Source organism: Neltuma alba, unplaced genomic scaffold, assembly GCF_004799145.2.
Source record: "Neltuma alba isolate B1F8T4 unplaced genomic scaffold, ASM479914v2 tig00011768_pilon, whole genome shotgun sequence".
NCBI lineage: Eukaryota > Viridiplantae > Streptophyta > Magnoliopsida > Fabales > Fabaceae > Neltuma > Neltuma alba.
This window is the reverse complement of record NW_021636392.1, coordinates 365,195-389,121: the sequence shown is the minus strand read 5'-3', so window position 1 is coordinate 389,121 and position 23,927 is coordinate 365,195. Positions and strand designations below refer to the sequence as shown.

Sequence of the window (23,927 nt, the reverse complement as noted above, 5' to 3'; positions counted from 1 at the left end):
GAAATCCGATGCCGACGTCGGAAGAACGTGATGCTCTACTTCGAAGTAGGAAAAAGGTCAGGTTGGGAGAGGGGCGAGTTCTCTGATGACCAGGTTCTTTGACCTAGGATTGAGGATTGGATACATGATGCTTCGCCTGAGCCTGGTGCGAAAGGTACCCAGGAGACGGCGGAACAGGTTGGTGGGGGGGAGGAGGGCAGGAATACAGGGGAAGGTGCAACATCAGGGTTGAAGTGGAAATCCTCAAACATGCTGTTACGAAAGAGAGAAGATGAACAGGAAAAGGAGGAGGACTAATGGAGCAATGATCAATGGAAGGATCGTATTCAGGTGGTGATGATGTAGAAGGGGCCGAACATTATCATCCCAGAACACAAGAAGGAATGGCTAGCGAAACGATGGCAAAGAGCTTTGATTGTGAAACTACTAGAGCACTTGGTTAATCTAGAGTACTTAGAGTTTAAACTCTGTCAGCTGTGGGCACAGCAGGGAGAGGTTGATCTGATTGATGTGGGGGTGGCTTCTTTGTTGTAACTTTCACAAATGACCAGGATTATGACTTGGCGCTTACTGGGGGGCCTAGCTTATCTACGATCATTATCTTGCTATTCAACGATGGAAACCAGAGTTTGATCTGGAGGAAGAAATCATTACCAAGATGTGGCTTGGGTTCGCATCGCCCAATTACCTCTTGATTACTATGACAAAGGAATTTTACATGTACTCAGCTCATAGATTGGAAGGTCCTAAAAACAGATATGAATACTATGAATCGCAAGAAGGTCGGTTCGTGAGAATCTATGTGGAGCTAGATCTGAATGGTCCTTTGAGGCCACTGGTTTTGATAAATGGTAAAGCTAAAAGAGTACAATATGAGGGCATTCATCTTATTTAATTTCATTGTGGACAATATGGCCATGATGTTGACCATTGTCAGAGTAGGATGAAGGTTGAGTTACAGAAGGAACGAGCAGATGAATTGTGAGAGAAGTTTCAAAATAATGATCGATAGTCGACGGTAGCTGAGCCTGAGGTGCATGCCGATTCAACCCCTACTTTGGACTCGGAGCGACGGTATGAACCATGGATGGTTGTTCAATAGCCCCGCCGTGGTAAGCGTCAGAAGCTCCAACTGGGAAAGGTGGAGAAGCCAGGCAAATTTCATGGGGTACCACAGTTACAAAGGAGCAAGGATCTCAGTTCTCTTGCTTGACTGTTGAGGAAGGAGGTAATGAGGGAGCAAAGAATAAGCCGCAAGTTGCGTTGAATAATATACCTGAAGAGCATTTATTACGTGAGAGCTTTCAAGGGGCTGCAGCTAGGCCGAACGTGAAAAGTAAGATTAGGCCGCGCTAAAAAACAAAAGGTTCGAATAGCAAGTTTGTTGGGCCTCCTAGTAAAGCGAATGGTGGTGAAGGGATGCCAAAAGCGAAGAACCAAACTAGGTCTCTGAATGAAATGCCTTGGCTTGTAAATGCCAAGTCTAAGCTTGGATTGGGCCGTAGCGAAGGAAAGAGAGTAGATTTACCAGGTGGGGAAAAATTGTTGACAGGAAAATCTACCGCTTTACTTTCAATAAAAGAAGATAGTAGGAGTGGTCCAAAGCACGGGGCTTCTGAAGTAGTTTCTATGGACGTGATGGACAACCCTCCTGATCCTGGAGCTAGTAGAAGCACAGTACTGGTTATGCATTCGAACCCTCTATCGTTTGCGGTTCAAAATGGGTCAAGCATGGGAAACAGGGGTTCCTCTAAGGACTTACAGTGCTAGTTCTTGGCTTGTCTTGATCTACCCCTTTTTTGTGTCTGGTTTCTTATGGATAGTAAAATATGCATATGGAATTCTATGGGGGTTGGCACAAAGACTTTAGAAGGTTGCTATTTAAGATAAAGAACACTATAATTTTAGTTTCTTGGCTTTGTTGGAAACACATCGGAGTAGCAACAAAAAAGCTTGGGCCCTTGCTCACCGTCTCTAATTTAAATACGTTGATGTGGTAGAAGCGGTTGGACACAATGGGGGTATTTGGTGCCTATGGGGTGAGGACCCGGAGACATTCTCAAGTTCTACATGGTACCTTTAATATTGGTGAGGAAATGGCTTGGGACCTTTCAGTGGTCTACGGTCCTCCCAATCCAGCCCAATGTCGTGAGTTGTGGACAGAGCTTCGAAGTATAGAGGAGGATGGTGCCCACACAGGTGGTGCGTGGGTGGAGATTTCAATACAGTTCTATGACGTGATGATCGACATTCTGCTTCTCAGGATACCATTGGCCCTGACCGTGGCTTTTTGAAGTGGTTCACTGATAGTTCTTTGGCAGAGTTGGAGTTTCAGGGGCTGCGTTTCACTTGGCAGTGAGGGCACTCTCAAAGCCGGTTAGATCATTTCGTTGTTAATTCTGATTGGTTTGAGGTTTTTCCTTCTTCTTTGGTTCTTCATCTACCAAAACTCAAGTCGGATCATTGTCCTATGTTACTACAACTCCAAGATACGACTCCCAAGATTAGAACTTATGGTAGTTGTTCTTTTGCTCCCTAGACGATGCATGAAGACTTTGAGGCTTTTGTCAAACGTAGTTGGAAGAATGATTACACGTGGAAAGAGAATGTAGAAAATTTTATGAAGGAGGTCCAGGTTTGCAATAGAAGAGTATTTGGGAATATTGAGAGATGGAAAAGGGATCTATTCAATCAGTTAGATCAACTAAACATCCTTAGCCAAGATAGTCCTTTCTGGAACAAGAAGAGGGAGTCAACTTGGCTGAACTTGAAAAATGCCTCTTCTAAGAGGAGCTGATGTGGGTGCAACGCTCACGATGTAGTGGTATCATCATGGAGATAAAAACACCAGATATTTTCATGTAGCTACTCAGTGTAGGAAAAGAAGGAAGAACATTAAAGCTCTTTAGGACATGAATGGGGAATGGTGTTATGATCAGGAGAGTGCTTTGTTGTGAAGGTACAAAATTCTTCCAACAACTCTATATATCTGAATTGACCAAATACTGATGATTGACTTTGGAGGGTCTTATCCTAAAGTTCCTGATATGAGAATTGAATCTTTGGGGTACTTAGCGACTCAACAAGAGATTACGCATGCTCTATGTAGTATGGGGTCTTTGAAAGCTCCATGTCCTGGTGGTTTAAATCCTTTGTTTTACCAAAGTCAATGGAGTACGATGGGGGACGATGACTTCTTTGATCCAGGATATGTTTTTGACACCTGAGTTAATTAAGCAATTAATGGTACCAATATTGCTCTGATTCCCAAGGTCGATGTGCCTCAGATGTTCCGTGACCTCCATCCCATTAGCTTATGCAACATTATTTATAAAGTGGTGACCAAAGTTCTAGCAAATAGATTGAAGGAAATAATGCCTCTGATTATTGTGCCAAATCAATGTAGTTTTGTCCCAGGTCACAAAGTGTTGATAATATTATTCTGGTGCAAGAAGTTATACATTCTATGCGTACGTCTAAGAGAAAGAAGGGGTTCATGGCCTTGAAGATTGACTTAGAAAAAGTGTTATGACAAGGTCAAGTGGGAGTTTGTTTTGAATTACTGACAGAGATGGGCTCCCAAGTAAGTTCATTGATATTATTAGAGTTTGCTTAACTTAGTAGAAATGCAAGTTTATTGAATGGTTCTAAGGGAGCAACCTTCAATCCAACCAGGGGCATAAGGCAGGGGATCCTCTTTCCCCTTATTTGTTCATTATAGTAATGGAGAAATTGGGTCATCTCATTTAGAGTGAGGTTGATTCCAATAACTGGCATCCATTTCAACTGAAGCAGTATGGTTTGTTATCTCCCATTTGTTCTTCACAGATAATCTTATCTTATTTGTAGAGGCTAGCCTGGATCAAGCAGGCCTTATCAAAGCATGTCTGGATGACTTTTGAGCGGCATAGGGGGAGAAAGTGAATAATATGAAATCTAGAATTTTCTTCTCTCAAAACGTGAATCATACTCGACGAAGTGAAATTAGCAAGTTTCTTGAGTTTACTCCCACAGCAGACTTGGGAAAATATTTAGGAGTCCCCCTCCACCACCACAAGGTCTCTAAATAGACATATGATTTTTGTCTTAATAAGATGGACCAACAGATTACCAATTAGAAAGCAAATACGCTCTCAATGGCAGCTCGACACACTTTAGTCTTTCAGTGGTCTCTGTTATACCGAACTATTCCATGCAATCAACTTTGCTACTAGTTAATGTTTGTAATGAGATTGACAAGGTGTAGTAGGGGTTTCTGTGGGGCAATACAAGATTGAATAAGAGAATCCATCATGCTGCTTAGGATGAAGTTTGTAGAGGCAAGGATCAAGGTGGTTTCGGGCTGAGACAAGCTCGTAAACAGATACAACATTTATGATGAAATTGGGATGGGGCCTTGTGAAGCGAAAGAGATGCCTTGTGGGTAAAGGTTTTGAGAGAAAAATACAGGCACGGAACTGACATCATCCCTAAAGTTGAAAAGCGTAAGTGCTTTTCCCAAACTTAGAAGGGCATTTCGCTAGCTTAGGAGTTTACCCAAAAAGGTATTGGTTGGTGTCTTGGAAATGGAGCTCATATCCAGTTTTGGGAGGATGTGTGGCTACTAAATCATAACCACCTCAGCTCTTATGTGTTAAGATCGATTGATGAGGCCATGCGCAATATGAAGGTAGCAGATTACTTCACTGTGTCGGGAGAATGGGATTGGCATCGTTTTGCTTTGTTCCTCCCTTCACCTATTCTGAGCGCGATTGCTCGTGTACCACCTTCAGACGGTCGGAGATTGAACGATAGCCCAAGATGGAAAGCGACCAATGATGGAGTCTTCTCAATCAAATCCACTTATGGTTTGTTGAGCAACCGATATGGTAAATGTATAGCAGCATGTGGCGGAAGATTTGGAAATTGCCAGTTCCTCAAAGGTGTAAAACTTTCTTGTGGCTTTGTGGCAAGGGCAGGCTGCTAACGAATTGTGCAAGGGCTATCAAAGGTTTGAGTCCTACTATGAGTTGTGACCTTTGTGGGGCAGCCAGGGAGCATATGCTCCATGTATTGCGAGACTGTCAGGTAGCTCGTAATTGTTGGGAGACTATTCTTCCTTCATCAACTACAGTCACGGTTTTTTGATGGTATGGATTGACTGAGTGGAGACATTGGAATGTCAATCTCAAATGTAGGATTTTGGAGGTCACTTGGTGTATATGGTTTGCCATGTTAGCTCGCCAAATCTGGTTAAATCGAAATGATGGTGTCTTTAATCACAAATTGAAGGGCTCTACTTTGTTGTTGCTCAAGCTAAAGCGGTCATTGCTTGTTCTAAGGCGAGTTGTAGTACTTCTTTGCTTCAGTCTTGGAAATCCTTTAAATGGAAGCCTCCTTTGGTGGGTTGTGTTAAGTATAATGTAGATGGTGCAGCTATGAATGAGAAAGCGGTGGCAGCTTGTGTGGGTGCCGCAAGGGATCATAAAGGACATTGGCTGGATGGATTTATGTTTCATATTGGATACGGCAGTAACTTTCACGCAGAGGTTTGGGCGGTGCTTTGGGGCTTAAAACAAGCATGGGACATGCATTGGCGGTAGGTTGTCATTGAGACTGATTGTAGGGAGCTAGTAGATACTCTGACTACTGGCTAGCAGGATGAGCATCCAGATAAAGGCTTGCTTGCTGAGATTCAAGGGTGGATTGAGAAGGATTGGGATGTGAGCGTCTCTTGGTGTGGACGAGAGGCAAACATGCTGGCAGATTCGTTGGCTAAGGCTTCGTTGAATACAGCAGAAGGCATCAGCTTTTGTTCTTCTATTCCTGATTTTGCTACAAGTTTTCTCATTTCTGATTTAGTACAGTAGGTTTAGGGCTGTTTGTTATAAAAAAAAAAAGAATGGAAATTAAAAGCATGGAAACTTATCCACACAAAAAAATTAAAAGATGGAAAATAGGAGCGAAGGAGAGCAGGATTGGAATAAAATGCAAATTGTTTTTTTTGTTATCAATGAAATTATATTATAATAAAACCTCAATGATATCTAGGACGTAGCACTCATCATTATGATGAGAGCTGAAGCATTAAAAAAAATTTAAGGGTCTAAATTTAAAATTTTTAATCAATAATTTTTAAACCAAAATGCAAGTATAAATCTAGATATATACTAGAAAAATTGCAAGCCCATTTATTAAAGGAAAATTGTAAAAAAAAAAAAAAAAGATCGTGAATATTGTAAAATCTCATATTAGGAATCATGATAGTACTTTAACTAGTTTTGACAAGAATTGATTTGCAAATAATAACAATTTTTTATGAGAATTTCTGATCTTGGATTTTGTAATTTTTGAAGTCCTTTTTTTTGTTGCAATTTTACTTGGATTGAAGATGGATAAACTTAAGGGTAGAAAAGTTGCAGACTCCAGGTTAAGAGAGGTTGAGCTGATATTAGACTCAAGTTTTTTGTAAACACTGTGAGATGTTCTAACATTATTTGAAATACATTTTAGTCAAATATTATCAATTATTTATAGTAGATTAGCTTGGAACTCAAGAGTAGGTGAACTTGGTAATCAATAAAAAGTATTTTGGTAACTTAAGAAAGATTGGTATGAGTCAGTTGCATTTGTTTTACCACACGTCCCATTTCAGTTACAAATTGTATAACTGATTGAGTATTAGTAAAGGATTATTAGTCTATAAATATCCCTTAATTGTAACCTCTATGTTATGTTGGGGAAATAATACACATGTGCTCCTCTCTCTTTGTGCTGCATAACAATTTGGTATTAGAGTTGACTTCCCGACCACACCACCATCATGCAGGAAACAAGATTGGTATACAGATCAGTCATCTTGAGCATCATTAGGACTTACACACCACTGCCATGGAGTCTAATCATATCCAATTGGAACAAAACTCCTTAGATATAGGTTAACTGAAAATTTAGGCGCTATTCTTACACAGCAAGCCCATCCAATTACTTTTACCAGCAAGCCTCTTAGTCCCCAAAAACAATCACTATTTGCTTATAAACTAAACTTATGGTAATTATATTTGCTTAATAGAGATCTTCCTTGGCTAACTCTATTTTACTATCAAGATAGATCATTTACCTTTGAAGCATTTGTTAAAGCAAAAATCAATGTTGCTAGATCAATTTAAGTTGCTCAATAAGTTGTGGGGACTGACTTATGAGAGTAAGTATGCTAAAAGAAAAGACAATAAAGTCGTGAATGCCTTTTGTTGCTAATTTGATGTTCTATGGCTACAATATCAGTTTCTACAATTGAAGTACATACTAAAGTGAAACAAACATGGGTTATTAATGATCATGTGCAGCAAATTATTAAAGATTTAGAGCTAGATCCTACTTCTCGCCCCAAGTATACATGGTAGCAATAGTTGTTGAAGTGAAATGGAAAATTGGTAGTAGGTGTTGATCACTCATTATGACATTACTTGCTTTCTTTCTTTCATTCAAATCCTATGGAAGGACACTTTGGCACCATTGCTACTTATAGAAGGCTTGCCTTTGTTTTTTATTGGAAAGGAATGTAGCATGATGTGAGGGGGTTTATTAGTTCATGTTCTACTTATAAGCATTTTAAATCTGAACATATGGCTTTACCTTGGTTGTTACAACCTGTATTGATTCCAGATCATATGTGGTCTGAGCTTTTTATGAATTTTATCAGGAGCTTCCCTCCCACATATTCTAAAATAATCATTTTGGCAGTTATTGACAGACTTAGCAAAGCTGCACATTTCATGCCACTTAAACATCTATTTTTAGTGTCAAATATAGCTTGCCTCTTTCTTGATAACATTGTCAAACTTCACAAGTTTTCCAAGTCCATTATGACGGATTGTAATCCTCTTTTTGAGAAAATTTTGGAAGGAATTCTTTCAACTCTATAGTGTTAAGTTGAATTACTCTTCAGCCTATCATGTGTAGTGAGATGGCCGAACTGAGGTTTTGAATCGCTACCTTAAACGTTACTTAAGGTGTATGACTGGTGACTTTCCAAATCAATGGGTTCATTGGCTTTCTTTAGCTAAACTATAGTATAATACTACCTACCATTCTTTTATAGGCATGACTCCATTTGAGGCGGTTTATGGCATCCCTCCACCAATTCATTTACTTTTTCTACCTGGAGATTCATCAAATGACCTTGTTGACCACCTATGCACATCACATGAGACAACTATTCAGGTGTTAAAAGACAAACTCTTGAAAGCTCAGCACTGCATGTTCTTGCGAGTCAACAAACACCATATTGAAAGGGAATTTTCAACGAGAGACATTGTTTATCTTAAGCTTCACCCTTTTTGCAAAAATTTAATCTATAATTCTACATTACATAAGCTTACTACCTGGTATTTTGGACAATTTGAAGTTATTAAATGAGTTGGGAAGGTTGCTTATGAAGCTAAACTTCCTCTTGAAACAAAAGTGCATCCAATTTTTCATGTTTCATTGTTGAAGAAACGTGTTAGTAAGGCCTTCCAGTTGCTACTTCATTGCCTATGATAGATGCCGAGAGTCAATTTTCTCTTGAACTGAGTGTATTCTTCACCATAAGCTTGTCAAGTGTGGTTCATTGCTTGTTACTCAAGTTCTAGTTCATTGGAATCATAGCAGACTTAAGGACACCACTTGGGAGGATCTTTCCTTCCTCAAACAGCAATTTTCTACATTTGATTATTCTGCTCCACCATCCAACATCATCCTTGTGGACAAAAAATTCTTTAGGTGGGGTGTAAATGATACGAGTCAGTTACATTAGTTTTAGCACATGTCCATTTCAGTTACAGACAGTGTATAACTAGTTGAGTGTTAGTAAGGGATTATTAGCCTATAAATATCCTTAATTATAATATCTATGTTTTGTTGAGGAAATAATACACACGTGCCTCTCTCTCTCTCTCTCTCTGTGGCGCGTAACAAAAAAAAGCTTTAATAACTATAAGTGCAGAAACAAATAAGCGAGTAATACAAAAATTGATATGAATAATTATGCTAGAATTGATAAAAATATAAAAGAAGAGAGTATCCCAACTATAAACATCGGTCTATTCTAGTCCCTAAAAAATCTTCTAGTATTTTCCACTATATACCACATATGTTTGATCCGGACACTTATAAAACCACTAAAGTCCTTTAAGTTTGATCTTAGTACGTCTCTGCAATTCTTCAAGTTTGATTCGGACATATAAGACATCACTACAATTTTTTTCAAGGTCAATCTTTCCCTTAATCCTAAAGGAACACTCTTTCTCATGGTTACACAAATTACTCACAAAAACTCTCATAAAGAGTGGGATGAGAGAATGATAATTGATGGCTCAAGGGGAATGGTTTTATGATAGAGAATATATAAATATGAATTCAATCATCTCAACTTTTTCTCATGTTTCCTCTCTTTTCCTTGCACTTTAAACTTCTTTGGACTGGCATATTTATAAAACCAAAATTTGAAATAACTGTTAGAAAGAAATAGATGCATGTTGCTGTTAGAAACTGATCATATGTAGCCGTTGGAGAGCTTTTCTGACTACTTGATGTGTTAAAGATTTGGATGTTAATCAATATATTATCATTTTGGAATACTGAACTTTGAAGTTTGTTAATAAGATGTTTGTCATGGAGACTAACCCGTTGGAATTTTTCCAGAGAGTAAAAATATGATAGATGATACGTTTGCCAAAAAGGCTTAGCACATTAGACATAGAGGAATATTGGAACTTTGCTCTAAACAATATGGATAACATATTAAAACATCGATGCTAACATATTTGGAGTTTTTTACGGTGTGTATTCTCCTAAGATTTTTAACGTGTTAGCATAATTTGCTTAGTGCGTTCTTTAGAACTAGAATAACATGACTCATAAATCATAGTATCTCTGATCCTTAATACAAGAGTTAATTGAATATTTATTTTGGTTATAAATATAGGACCTCAATCTACATTGTCTCCAATATTTATCTATTTTTCCCTCTAGTAATCAATATAGTGATTACAAATGTTAAAGGGTTTTCACCAAAAGGTAATTTCAATGCACATGACAACATCTAATTATTACAAACAATTAACTTAACTAATGTTTTTAATATTCATAAATTAGTTATCTACCTCTTATATTAAGGACCAAAGGTAAACTTTTTGTGGAGTGATCAGATTGAAACTCATATGAATGATCAACATGTTAGGCAGAAGATCTAGCATGTTGACGAGATAAGTTCGTAATATTTAGAAACTCAACCATGCACAGATTAACACATTAGCACTTAATACACGTACTAAAGATTGGAAAGAAAAACTCTTTTAAGCTTTATAGTAAGAATTCTAGATTTTTCATACACTTGAGTAGAAAAACTCATTAGTCCAAATGACAATCGTGCTAAATGTGTATCATATTTTGCTCCAAAGATTAACTAGTTTGTTAGTATTTTTCCACGGTATGTTAATTAAGACATAGTGTGAAGCACTTTGAATGACTTATTTAATTAACACGTCAAAGATGAATCAAGCCACGTTAAATGAGAGGAGACTAGTCAAAACTAGTATAAAGCCAGCTAGAACAAATCTCTGAGAACCAACAAAAATCAGGAGAACTTTCGAGACTGAGAAATTTGCTACTTCAAGCTTTTTTAAATAACTTTGCACCATTGCTTCGATAAAATATGTTTTTCCTATATTACTATTACAACACGCCCTTTATTCTTCAATATAACTATTACACACACATGCTTCATCCTATTATAATTAATGAATTGAAGATAGATTCTCATCAGCTGACAATTTTGAGTCCAGTATATGACAATGGGAGAATATTAATTTATCATTAAAGTTGATTATTAAGTTAAGAAATAATTTAGTAATTCATAAAGGTTTTTCTATTTCCCATATAACAATTTAATATATAAAATCGAAAATATACCAATTTTATATGATCAAACGAAGTATAAAGGAACCAATGCCTTAGTCAATTTAACAAGGGTGCAATTTCAAGAGGAATAACAATTGTAATTTCAAATTTGAATCTAATTCTAGCAAAATGACAAAAATATCAATTATTGCTTTATGAAAAAAAAAACTTCTCAATTTATTGTGGGTAGTGTAATTCACTATCATTTGTCTTTCCTCTGTCACATATATTTCGATTAAACTTGACTTTTAACATCACTCCAGAGAGCAAAACTGATTTCTACATTATCGAAACGAATTTCATGTCTTTCTTCCACATCAGTAACTTCTGTTAAGAGAGCCCTTCATGTCTTTCTTCCACATCAGTAACTTCTGTTAAGAGAGCCCTTTCATCCTCGCGTTTTCCTTCATTTTCATTTTCCTCTGCACTTTCTTGTAGCTGCAACACGAATTCTAGGCCCCACTCAACTTCACTCATCGATGGTTGTTCATTTGGGTCATCTTCCAAACATTTTAACGCCATGATGGCATTTTCTGACCCATTCTACTAAGCTTGCCTTCTCCTTCTCCACAGTACGTAAGAAAGGTGGCCTCCCACACAATACGTCGAGTAAAACCACACCAAACGAACAAACATCAGGCTTTAGAGTCAAACTTTGGCGTTTATATTATTCTGGATCCAAATAATCAATGCTTCCTTTCACCACTGTGGAAATGTGAGACTTGGACATCCCTGTGGGTCCTGTTTTCGATAATCCAAAGTCAGAAAACTTAGCCACCCATTTTTCGTCAACTAAAATGTTCATCGTCTTCACGTCACGATTATTGATATTTCGCATCGCACCTGTATGAAGATAATGTACTCCCTGCGCTGCACCCAGGCAAATTTTCAACCTCTGCTTCCGGGAAAAGGGGATGGTTGTTAGAATTGTAAAGATGGTCACGGAGGGTCCCGCGAGCCATGAACTGATAGACGAGGATCATTTTGTTGCCATCGTTGCAGTAGCCAATGAGAGAGACCAAGTGATTGTGACGAAGCTGGGAGAGCATTTCAATCTCAGTTCGGAACTCGTGGAGCCCTTGTTGTGACCCTTGTTTGAGTCGTTTGATTGCCACTGGAGTTTGACCGTCGTTAATGTCACCTTTGTAGACGTTGCCGAATCCTCCGACTCCGATGAGGAAGAGTTCATCGAAGTTGTTGGTGGCGGCTCTGATCTCAACGGTGGGAAAGTGATGGCACAATTCCGTCCGTGCAATTGAGCCGCTGGTAATATAAATAATTGAAAGCGCTTGAAAATTCCATAATCGCTCGACTTGACGTTCATCCCGCGAGTAATAAGGTAGAAAGCAACAATGAAAACCAAAATGGCGACGAAAGCTGCAGTGCAAACCACGACCCCGATTGTCTTGCTTCTTCTTCTCTGATTTTCTCGGGGTAGCTCATTAGAATTGGGTGGTGGAGGAGGAGGAAGATAAGAGTTGGGTCCGGCGAGATTTCGATCACTGATTTTGAAAATCTCAAGTCCGTTCAAGAATGCATCACTGTACTGAATCATCGATTCCGAGACAGGATGCATTTTGAGTGAAAGAGAACTGGTTTTCCATCACCTGCGACAATTACGGCATAGTCTTTATATACCGGAACTGCTTTTCCCTTTGCCCACTTCAACACATTCGCCCTAGGCTCAGCTAACTGGTCGGCTATGTAAATATCAAACATTCTGTTGTAGGAATCGTTGATACCTGGAGTAAGCTCACAAAAATGGAGTCTCAGCATGTAGATAAAGCCTGAATCGATGGGAAACTCCCAAGTAAGGTTAGTGTTCTTGTTCAAAGTTTTATTCATCCCCGTATTGCGTTCTGTTCGGTAGACTCGCTCAGGTACTGTGTAATTAGGAACTTTAGTGAATATCAGGGGTCTTCTCTCACCCTCAAAATCGGAGCATTCCTGTGTCATCCGTATCTGAGATTTGGCACCCACCGACATTAAGCAGGCCGTACTCTGGCTGGAGAGCAACGTTGGTGGGAATGTAAAACATGACCTCCGCACCAATTAAATCGAATCCAGGGCTATCAGCTTTAGTGTAATAGAGATAATCAGGCATGGATACGATCTCGATCCCATTAACAAATGCATATGATTGTGGGTTTGTTGAATTTGGAGTGAAAGTTAAGTTGAGATTCCCACCATCGCCAACGTTGACACAATATTCTGAGGATGGTATCTTCATGTTTCGAATCGGCCATGACCGAAGCATTGAAATCCTGAAGGAGTGTGAACCCACCAGATTTGACAGTGAAGAAGGCATCAAAACGGTTAAAACCTGGGTCAGAAGCTGGGTATAAGAAGAGGCGGATGAATTTCTGGCCTGGAGACACAGGGAATGAATAGGAGAATTGAGAGCGAGATAGGCAAGCTGTGGTGTGAGGGACCTGTTGAGCAGAAGGAGATTGAGTGCTGTAACTGCAACAGATTCATCTTGTTTTGATAAGAACTTTGAGTCGATATCTCAGCTGCATGTCCGGTCATTTCCCGATGAGTTGCCGGAACAGCCACAGTTAATGCTGAATAGATCAACGGGGGTGTACAAAGAAGCAAGTGTGGAAAGGAAAAGATGGGAAAAACAGAGGAGGAGGAAGAAGATGGTCCTTAATGATGCAGAAGTAGTATAATTACTGAGGCTCATCTCTGGAAGAAGTAGACGAAGTCAGGTTTTGATGGAAGTAAATTTTGTAGTTCAATTAGCAGAAATCAGTTTCAATTAGCAGAAATCAGTTCCCGCTTTATAGGAGTTGGGTTCACGGATGCTAGTAGTTGCTTGAGAGGAAGCTTCTCGTGAGAGTAGACGTTCAAAGTCTATACAATAAAACATCGTCCGTTGACTCCTTCTACTGTTCATGCCACGTGGACCACTAACAGGTGGGGAGTCTCATAAACGGTCCATGCGACGGAGCAACAATTGAGGGGAACCACGCCATGCTTTTGTCCATCACAGCATACTTTCTCCTCAATCCTCATTATTCACTTTTGGTTAATTTTAATTTGCATTGTTTGGATTTTATACCCGTAGGAGCTAGTTAGAGTTTTTTTTTTTTTTTTAACAAAATGTAAAAATTTAATTCATTTTATCTTTTAAATTTATAATTAAATAAAGGTTCACTTAACATTGTGATGATATTTCTCAAATATACCTAACATTCTAATTCTTTTAGTAGAACAATTTTACCCACAATCTATTAAATGTTTGGTGCACTCTAACTCATGCTTTAGTTTTTTGATGTGATTGTAATTTGGTTACATTTTATAAAAGTTGTTAATAATTTTATAAAAGAAACAAAAATTATTAGTTTTAACCGTTAATATCAACAAAAGAAAAATAGTTATTTAAAATAAATTTTAAAAAATGACGAGATTGCATCAAATTTAAATATCATGGATAAAATTGTACTACTAAAAAAATTATAGTGCTTAGTGCATCTGAAAAATAAAATCAGGATGTTTGGTATTATTTTATCCCTTATAATTTTTTTTGTTCATTTTTCGAAATGGCCATAGTATCAAATATGAAAATTAACCACCAATAAAGCCAATCATCGATGACGACTTATTATAATGTTTAAGAATATCGGGAAAGGATAATAACAAAAATGAATCTAGATGGTAGATAGTATAGGAATCAATTCTTGTACTAATAAAAAGGTACTTTAAGTGGCAAGAAATTGGTGAAATTAAGTAAGTTATTTATGCACAGCTAAGCCAATGATATTACAGATCTTCTGAAACAACTAGAGATTTAAGATTACTTAGCAATATTCTTTCCGATCTATTAAAAAAAATTCTTCACAATAAATATTAATATGTACTTGAAATATGCTTTTCTATTTTCTCTTTTTGGTATTGAAATATAATATAATATATTAATATTCCACTATATATTATAATATATAATTATACATTTTAAGGTTGTATAGCTTGTCCGCGGCCGAGCCCTATGAATAGCCTGGACTGAAAATGTCCCTCTTTTTCCTGTTGTTTTTGTCAAGTGGGGAGGGTCATTTGTTTTTGCGGGTTTATCATGAGGTCAACCGGGATCATGAACATCCCTATGGTGTATGTATAGAATCGATATGAAAGTTGTGTCGATATTTATGAAAAAAATTATTGGTCACATTTTTTATACCGTCGCAGCATGAATTGGTAGATAATGCGGTTTAAAAAAGAACTTTTCTTTTCTAGTAGTGAAGTGTGCATTGTATTTAATTGATGGACATAGTATATGATTTGCCAGTAGAGCCGTGAAAACGAATCAAACTCATTAGGTCAGTCCGTTTAAGCCTTTTTAAGTGAAGGGTTAAGTTTTTATTTTAGGAGATTAAAAAAATGGGCTTAAAATGATTAACCATTTAGGGCTAAGAAATAAAAAAATCAGCCCTTTTAAGCCGCCCTTCTTTTTTATTATTATTATTGAAATATTTATATAATTATAGATTAGTCTTTTATAGACAAATCTAAACTAAAAAATTATTGAGAAGAATCAATACTTAAGATAATTAAAAAGAATTAGATGTCTTGAACTGGTGGAAAAAGAATTAAAATCAATTCCAAATTCTTTCAAGAATAGTAGCTGATATTCTTAGCATTTGAATCACTATAATAGCCGGTGAATCTTCTACAGTAGCGAATGACAACTTTAGTAGGATTTGCATTGGGTTCTCATCAGTTTTGATGAGCACCCAGTGCTTATCAGATCTGAACCGTCTAGATCCAATCTGGACAGTCCATATTTAATTTAATTTTTATTTTTTAAAATAATTATTTTAATAGGTATGGAATAAAAAATAATTTCTTAATTATTATTCTTTAAAAAACAATTTTTTATTTAAAAATATTTAATCTAGACTGTCCAAATTAGATTTAGACAGTCCAAACTGCTCATCAAGTGATGAGTACTGGATGCTCATTCCTTGATGAGTACCAAATACGAACCCTTTTCACCACTGCTTCGGTACCTTCCCGTCAGTGTTCAGTTTCATTGCCATCCCTTGAATGAGATACATTCCACTGCACCTTTATCCTCATATGGTTTCCCTACTGAAGATAAAATTAGAAGGACAAATCAAATAAAGAATGATAAAAGCTTAACTTAATCTTTTATAAAATTATTTTTGTATAAAATAGTGAAATTAATTATTTAGCTTAAAATTAATTTAAGTTAATAAATTTAAATATTTTACAAATATAAAAAGAAGGACTTACATTATATCTCTTATTTTCATTATCTTAAGGTCTCCAATCACACATGATTATTTGTCTTTTAGTTTTATATGAATTTATAGTTTAATTATAATATTTTAAAAATTAGAACACATAACTATATGTAATTAAAAATTTAACATAATAAATATAAACAACGAAAAAACAAAATATTTATTTATTTATTAGAAAACACTGGATCCCCGTGGTTTACTTTTCAACAAGTCGTCTGGACGTCCGTGCCTTAATAGACGCCCATGGCGTGTGAATAAACAATACTCACGCAACAGACAAAGCTCTCGAGCAGCAAAAATGAAGAAGACACTCTCACTTAACTTCATCATGCTGATGGTCCTACTGGTTCACGCAGATCTGAGCAGAGCAACCTCAGGGAACCTCAACCACAGCTTCACCGCCGAGTGCGGCTCTGGCGACTGCCTCATCGGCGATGAAGTCGACGTGGTCGCCGAGTTCCAGATGAATTCTCACGCAGCAAGGATGCTTTACGATGTCAGCAGGTCTATCACTGGGAGAACACCGAACCGCGAGCAGGCTTCTGTGGATTGCCCTCAAACACAAGGATACCGAACCTGCCTTCCCACTGCAAATGGAGGCGCTCCGAGACAAAAATGCGGCGATTACACTCGAAATTGCTGAGAAATTAGTCAGTGTCTTGTGGTTTGATTAAAAATTGTGATCTGATGGTGTTTGTTGCTCTGTTTTAGCGCTTTCGGTTCCCCTGTATATGTAATTCTGGGTTTTTACCACTTTCTGTGTATCGTGAGAAAGAATAATAGCGAATCGCACCTGTGATAAAATAATAAGAGATTGTGATTAGAAGTAATTTCTGTAGCACATGGATTTAATACGACCGATCAATTTCCGCATCAAGCCTAATTTTTGGGTGATAGTTGTGTCCTTTGTATTCTCCGATCACTTGGCATCGTCGGAAAATGAATTCGATGATATCTCACCCCCCCTGAGTTTCTGTAATCATGTATTTGTGTTGCTGCGAAAAGGATGGGCGTTGAGACACGACGATGAGGGTGGGGCCGCCCAAGTGGGCTCGTCTGGCCCACTCGCCGCCCTTCATCTACTTTTTTCTCTTCTTTTTTTTTTTCTGGTAAAAGTACTTTTTGAATTTTTACTAATTATTTTTTTTTTTATCTTTCCATGGTTGTTATGCTTCAAACAAGTCGGACATCAAAGTTGTGGTTGGCGTTTAACAATAATTGATCTTGATGTTGTGAATATCACGTAGATATCTATTTACCTCTTTCTCTTTATATTTTCTAAGTAACTTTTACTATCTCCACAATCTATTACTTTTTCACTATCCATAACTCTTCCACTATTCATTCACTTTTGTAACTTACCTCCATTCGCATTTATGAGATTGATTATTAAGTATTTGTTATTTAAGGATAATTGTAACATATGTATAAGACTATGCCTATAAATAGGACATGTCATTTGTGTTGTAGTACAAGTAAAGAATTACAAAAGTTCTCTTATTCTTTTATCTTCATCTTTCTACTTTTGTGGTTTCATTTTGAGTCTATTTCATAAGACGTTATCAGCACAAGATGCTCTTGTAATCGGAAGGTGTTGTAGTAAGGCTAATCAATCGCAAGGTAAATTTCTATATTACTTTTGTACTGATTTGTTTCATAACTATTCCATTCTCTTATTCATATTGATTTGTTTTATAACTATTCCATTCTTGTAATATTAATTTCCAATTAACTTTTATATGATAGTATTATCATGTCAAATCTCATGAAACTTGAATTTGTGGCTCTTGATACTACTGGAAAGAATTATTTATCATGGATATTAAATGCAGAAATCCATCTAAATGCCAATGGTCTAGGAGACACAATCAAAAAAGACAACCAAGCATCCAACCAATATAAAGCCAAAGCCATGATTTTTTTACGTCACCATTTTGTATGAGGGGCTCAAGATTGAATATTTGACAATAAAAAATCTACTTGTTATTTGGAACAATTTAAAGGAGAGGTATGACCACCAGAAACTATAATCCTTCCTAAAACTAGTTATGACTGGATGCATTTACGTTTATAAGACTTTAGATCTGTGATGGAATATAATTCTGTAATGTTTAGAATCAGTTCTCAACTAAAATTATGTGGAGAAAAGATTACTGATGAAAATATGTTAAAAAAAATTCTCCACATTTCATGCATCCAATATGCTCCTGCAGCAGCAATACCTTGAAAAATGTTTCAAAAAATATTCTGAATTAATTTCTTGCCTGCTTGTGACAGAGCAAAATAGTAAACTTTTAATGAGGAATCATGAATCCCATTCTACTGGCTCCACTCCATTCCCAGAAGCGAATGCAGTAGCAAGTGAATCAACCCGTAGCCATGGACGTGGACGTAGACATGGTCGTGGAGGTGGTCGTTTCCACTAGAAGGGGGCAAATAATAATGAGAATCACCAAAAAGAATCTAGTGGAAATAATAATCATGTTGAAAATCTTTGTTATCGTTGTGATAGCAAGGGTCATTGGTATCCTACTTATCGTACGCCAAAACATTTAGTTGACCTCTACCAAGAATCATTGAAAGATAAGAATAAAAATAAAAATAAAGACAAAGAGCCAAAGGTGGAAACAAATTTTGTTGGAGAAGAAGGCGATTCTGATTATGCCAACATGGATGTTACTCATTTAGATGTTGCTGATTTTTTTGTCGATCCTGATAGAAGAATTGATCACTTAATTGGTGATGGAAATGTCAAAAAAAATAAGTCATCTTGATGTATATATTTTATGCCTACAAAATTAGCTTTTTTTTAATTCAATTTCTTCCATTTGATTATATTTTCTATACCAAATGCCACTTGTTGTTCTTTTAGGGAAAAACATAGGTCAATTTGTTTACTTTCATATAGTCAAATTCTCCAGTTAAAACTGAACGCACGTTTTTTTTTATTATGAAAGAGCTATTAAAAAACAAACAAAACCAGTCTGGGCAAAACGTGGGCCGATCAGAAGAAACCAGTCTATTCCAACCCATAAAAAATGGACTAGGTTGGACCGGATTGGACATCAAGTCTAACTGGGTTTCGGACTAACTCTTCAGATTAGATAGTTTGATCTGACCTAGTGTCTATGTCTATTTTTTTAAAATTTTATATAATGTTTGATTACCGCATACTTCTCTCTAATTTAGTTATTTGCAATATTTTCTATTTTATTTTTAGATTTGGTAAGTTTAATTTGTATATGTGAGATGATTGTATGGTCTTAGCAAAAAAAAAAAAAAAAGCTTCAAGTTTACAAGTTTTTTTTTCAAAAAAAAAAAAAGATGAGTAGCCAAGCAACCAAAAGCGATTTGGGGGGTGTTTAGGTAACCTAATAACTAGTTTTCAGAGGCACTTTTTCACAAATCAAGAAAAACTTCTCCACATATTTACTTCGTATACCGTAAAAGCATTTTTGAAACTATGGTTTTAATCTTATCTAAATACCTTTTTAGTAAATCGCAAAAAAAGACTTTAGCAATTGGCAAATTACAAATAGGGACATGTTGTAATATTAGTATTGGTTTTAAAACAATTAATAAGCAATTGACAAAAATTTTTATGAATAGGTCTTTGTATGAAATTTTTTAATTGTAAATTTTTTTTTACAATTTTTTCAAGAATCAAATCTCGTGGATATAAGGAAATGGACTGAAGTTTTGTCCTTTTTACGCTTAATATTATGTAATTATTTATAAAATGTTACTAAATATAATTTGTAAAAGTGATTTGGTATATCAAATAAAATCAAATGAAAAAAAATTGAATAAAAAAACTGAAATTGTAGGTTTACAAAATTTTTTTTTTAATATTTCTATAGAAAACTGGTAAAAGATAAAATATTAAGCAATGATAATATGAATTTAAAAATTATCAGTTGGAAATTTAAAGTTTACACTGCTGTGAAACTGTATAAATTTCACTGTAAAGTATTGCCAAAATTTACTATATTACCTTCCATGCAACTGGAAATTCATAATTATTCTTACCGTCAACAAAGCGATACACATACAAACACACATACAGAAGAACAAAGGAAATCATAGGCAGTGAAATATACAAACAATAAAAACCTTTCACATAACATTTAAACTATAAAAACTCGGTTGAAATTGTTGCACCGTTGATCTATACTTTTTCTATTTGATGGGCCAAGGCAGGCGGTATCTGTGCATTTCGCACTTGGAGTGCACTTTACAGTAGACTACTAATGATTGGCCAAACTAGTAAAGAATTGATCTGTAGCCTATAAAGTTGTGAGTTACAGTTCTGCTATCAATGTAAGAGCTTTTGATGGGCAATTTATAGAGTTATCTCTACAAGTAGCTTTTGAGCCTAGAGACATATAATTCAACTCACCTGAATTTTTTTATTAAAAAAAAATCACACCAGGTTGTACTCCTAGTTGCTGCTATCCTGACATCGAAAAGCGCTATGTGGGAGTTCATCATCATTTGGAGCTTGGCACTAATCCAAGTCGCAACCGCTGATGAGGCAATTGACAGAGCTGCCGCATGCGGTGGTGATGAGGCTGCTATTGACATTCATTGAAGTCGCCTTACCCTGATTTGCATAGACGGAAGACGATGCTCTCAGTGTCCCCTTCCCTCAGCGTCTCTTAGCATGCATATTGCATCCATTGAAGTTAATCTAACAGTTCAAAATTCTACCACATCATTATGCTATTAAAAAGTAAAAATAATTCCTAATCATCCTGCAAAATTTTTTACCGGCTTTGAATTATTTTTGAAGATTTTTTAGCATAATATCCAATTTTTTTTGCCAACCTCATTTCAACTAGAAGAGTTATGAGAAGTGACTTGGATAACCATAAAGGACGAAAAGACTTAAACACCAAATATTTATATATAGGTTTTCGGACTTATCCAATTTAAACTAAAAGATTCATCTCAATTCAGTCTAACACAAATCGTAGGACCATAAAGAGTTTCAAAACTATACCAAATTAAAACTGCAGCAAGTATTATTTTTTTAATTTTTAATTAAAATACTAGATGGCAGAGCTTTGCTATTTTTGTGGTCCTATCTGACTCAATTTATATCTGAACTCCTAATAAACTCTATAGTTGAAATAAGTATATCCAAGATATCAGGCGTGTCACTCTAATTTTTTTTTTAAAAAAATACTTTAAAGCTACTTAGCAATTTTATAGCATAAGTCATATTTATTTTTAACTTTTAATGACATGATGATGTAACATATTGTGAGCTATTAGATCAATCTAATGGACCATGATGCGATGCTAAGGGATGCCGAAAGACGCTGTCGTTGAGAGGATCCGAAACCTGCGTGCCAAGTAGGATCATCCACTGGACGAGGAACTCTATTAGCAAGAGTTCATTCATTATCTCTCCTCAAGGGTTTTTTGTTGTGAATCACCGAGTTGTTCGTTCGCACCAAAACAAATATATTTTGAGGTTGTAAATTTTCTTATATTTTTTGGCAAATCGTATGAAGATCAACTCAACATAGGGAGAGCTTTCAAATGAGGGGAAAGAAGAGTAGTGAGGTTAATGCAAAAGATAGGAGGAAAAGTGTCAGCTTGTCTTTTAAAAAATAAAATAAAATAAAATAAAAGAGTTACGATGCTTAAGAGCCACATATTAGTTTATTTTTAGTTATTTTATGTTTTATTTATTTGAGATTTCTTTTTTCAATTTGAGGATTTTCCAATAAATCTTTTGAATTATGTAACATCATCAATTTATCAATTTATTTACTTTGGGATTAAGTGATAATTATGGTTTAGGTTATATAACTAAAGAATAAAATGATTTTAGAAGGGTGTTAAAAAAATAATGATAATAATAAATTATTACTCTACAGAACATAATAATTGTAAATAATAAAATAAGTAATAAAGAAAATAAGCACATAAAGAGATGCATGAAAAGGGAAATATTTTCATAAAATAATTGTTTTAGGTGTATGTGAAAAAAATTATTACTATTACTCTTTTAGTTAGGGGCAAAAGGATATTATTTTATTATTTTATAGCCAAATAAAAAGTAAAACCTCGTCCTAAACCTCTTCTCTATAATTTCTTCTATTTCTCTCCACCTCTTGCTTTTCATCGCTACTCAGCCTCCTTATTATTGCATACTCTCATTAAGAGCTTTGGCATAACTTTGTGTGATTATCTATAAGCTAATGAGTAGCAGGCAACTCTAATAAACTTTGTAGTTAAAATAAGTAGGTCCAAGATATTAGGTGTGTTACTCTAATTTTTTTTAAAAAAATAATTTAAAGCTACTTAGCAATTTTATAGCAAAAGTCATATTTATCTTTAGTTTTTAATAGCATGATGATGTAACATATTGTGAGATCTTAGATCAATCTAATGGACCATGATGCGATGCTGAGGGATGCCGAAAGACGCTGTCGTTGAGAGGATCCGAAACCTGCGTGCACAAGTAGGATCATCCACTGGACGAGGAACTCTATTAGCAAGAGATCATTCATTATCTCTCCTCCAGGGTTTTTTGTTGTGAATCACCGAGTTGTCCGTTTGCACCAAAACAAATATATTTTGAGGTTGTAAATTTTCTTATATTTTTTGGCAAATCTTATGAAGATCAACTCAACATAGGGAGAGCTTTCAAATGAGGGGAAAGGAAGAGTAGTGAGGTTAATGCAAAAGATAGGAGGAAAAGTGTCAGCTTGTCTTTTAAAAAATAAAATAAAAGAAATGCTAAAAGGGCATTAATTTTATCTACTAATCTTTTTCTTATACAGCATTATTTTCTATTCTTGTGATATAAGTCATGATTCGAGGGCAAATCTTTTTAAAAAAGGGGGAATGAAAATCTAATTACTAAAGAGACTAAAAGGAACTCATCAAGAGTTACGATGCTTAAGAGCCACAAATTAGTTTATTTTTAGTTATTTTATGTTTTATTTATTTGAGATATTTTATGTTTTATTTATTTGACATTTCTTTTTTAAATTTGAGGATTTTCCAATCCAATAAATCGTTTGAATTATGGAACATCATCAATTTATTTATTTTGGGATTAAGTGATAATTATGGTTTAGGATATATAACTAAAGAATAAAATAATTTTGGAAGGGTGTTAAAAAAATAATGATAATAATAAATTATTACTCTACAAAACATAATAATTATAAATAATAAAATAAATAATAAAGATAATAAGCACATAAAGAGATGCATGAAAAGGGAAATATTTTCATAAAATAATTGTTTTAGGTATATGTGAAAAAATTGTTACTATTACTATTTTAGTTAGGGGAAAAAAGATATTATTTTATTATTTTATAGCCAAATAAAAAGTAAAACCTAACCCTAAACCTCATCCCTATAATTTCTTCTATTTCTCTTCACCTCTTGCTTTTCGCTTCTGCTCAGCCTCCTTATTGTTGTATACTCTCATTAAGAGCTTTGACATAACTTTGTGTGATTATCTATAAGCTAAAGAGTAGCAGGTAACTCTAAAATTTCTTTCATATGCATATGAATTGTTTGTGGATGTTATTGGTTTTAGATATCTTGCAAATTAATTATTTTAGTATGAAATGTCAAGTAATATTTGTAATAATTAAATATTTTGATAGTTATAATGATTGAAATATAAAGAATTATACTGTTAATGATTTGTCTTGGATTTTGATTCTTTTTTTAGTAGTGGAGCAGAAGTACATTGGTTGAGATATTCTG

General features: G+C 35.5%; 1 protein-coding gene and 1 pseudogene across 1 annotated transcript; one reads left to right on the top strand and one right to left on the bottom strand.

Annotated features, from left to right (window-relative positions):
* Positions 1 to 11,250: 11,250 nt before the first annotated feature.
* On the bottom strand, positions 11,251 to 13,938 carry LOC114717691 (receptor-like protein kinase FERONIA; annotated as a pseudogene).
* Positions 13,939 to 16,485: 2,547 nt separating this feature from the next.
* On the top strand, positions 16,486 to 17,014 carry LOC114717698 (uncharacterized). Its single transcript, XM_028902897.1, has one exon. It carries the CDS (start codon positions 16,486 to 16,488, stop codon positions 16,828 to 16,830), a length of 345 nt encoding a protein of 114 aa, XP_028758730.1. The 3' UTR covers positions 16,831 to 17,014.
* Positions 17,015 to 23,927: the final 6,913 nt, after the last annotated feature.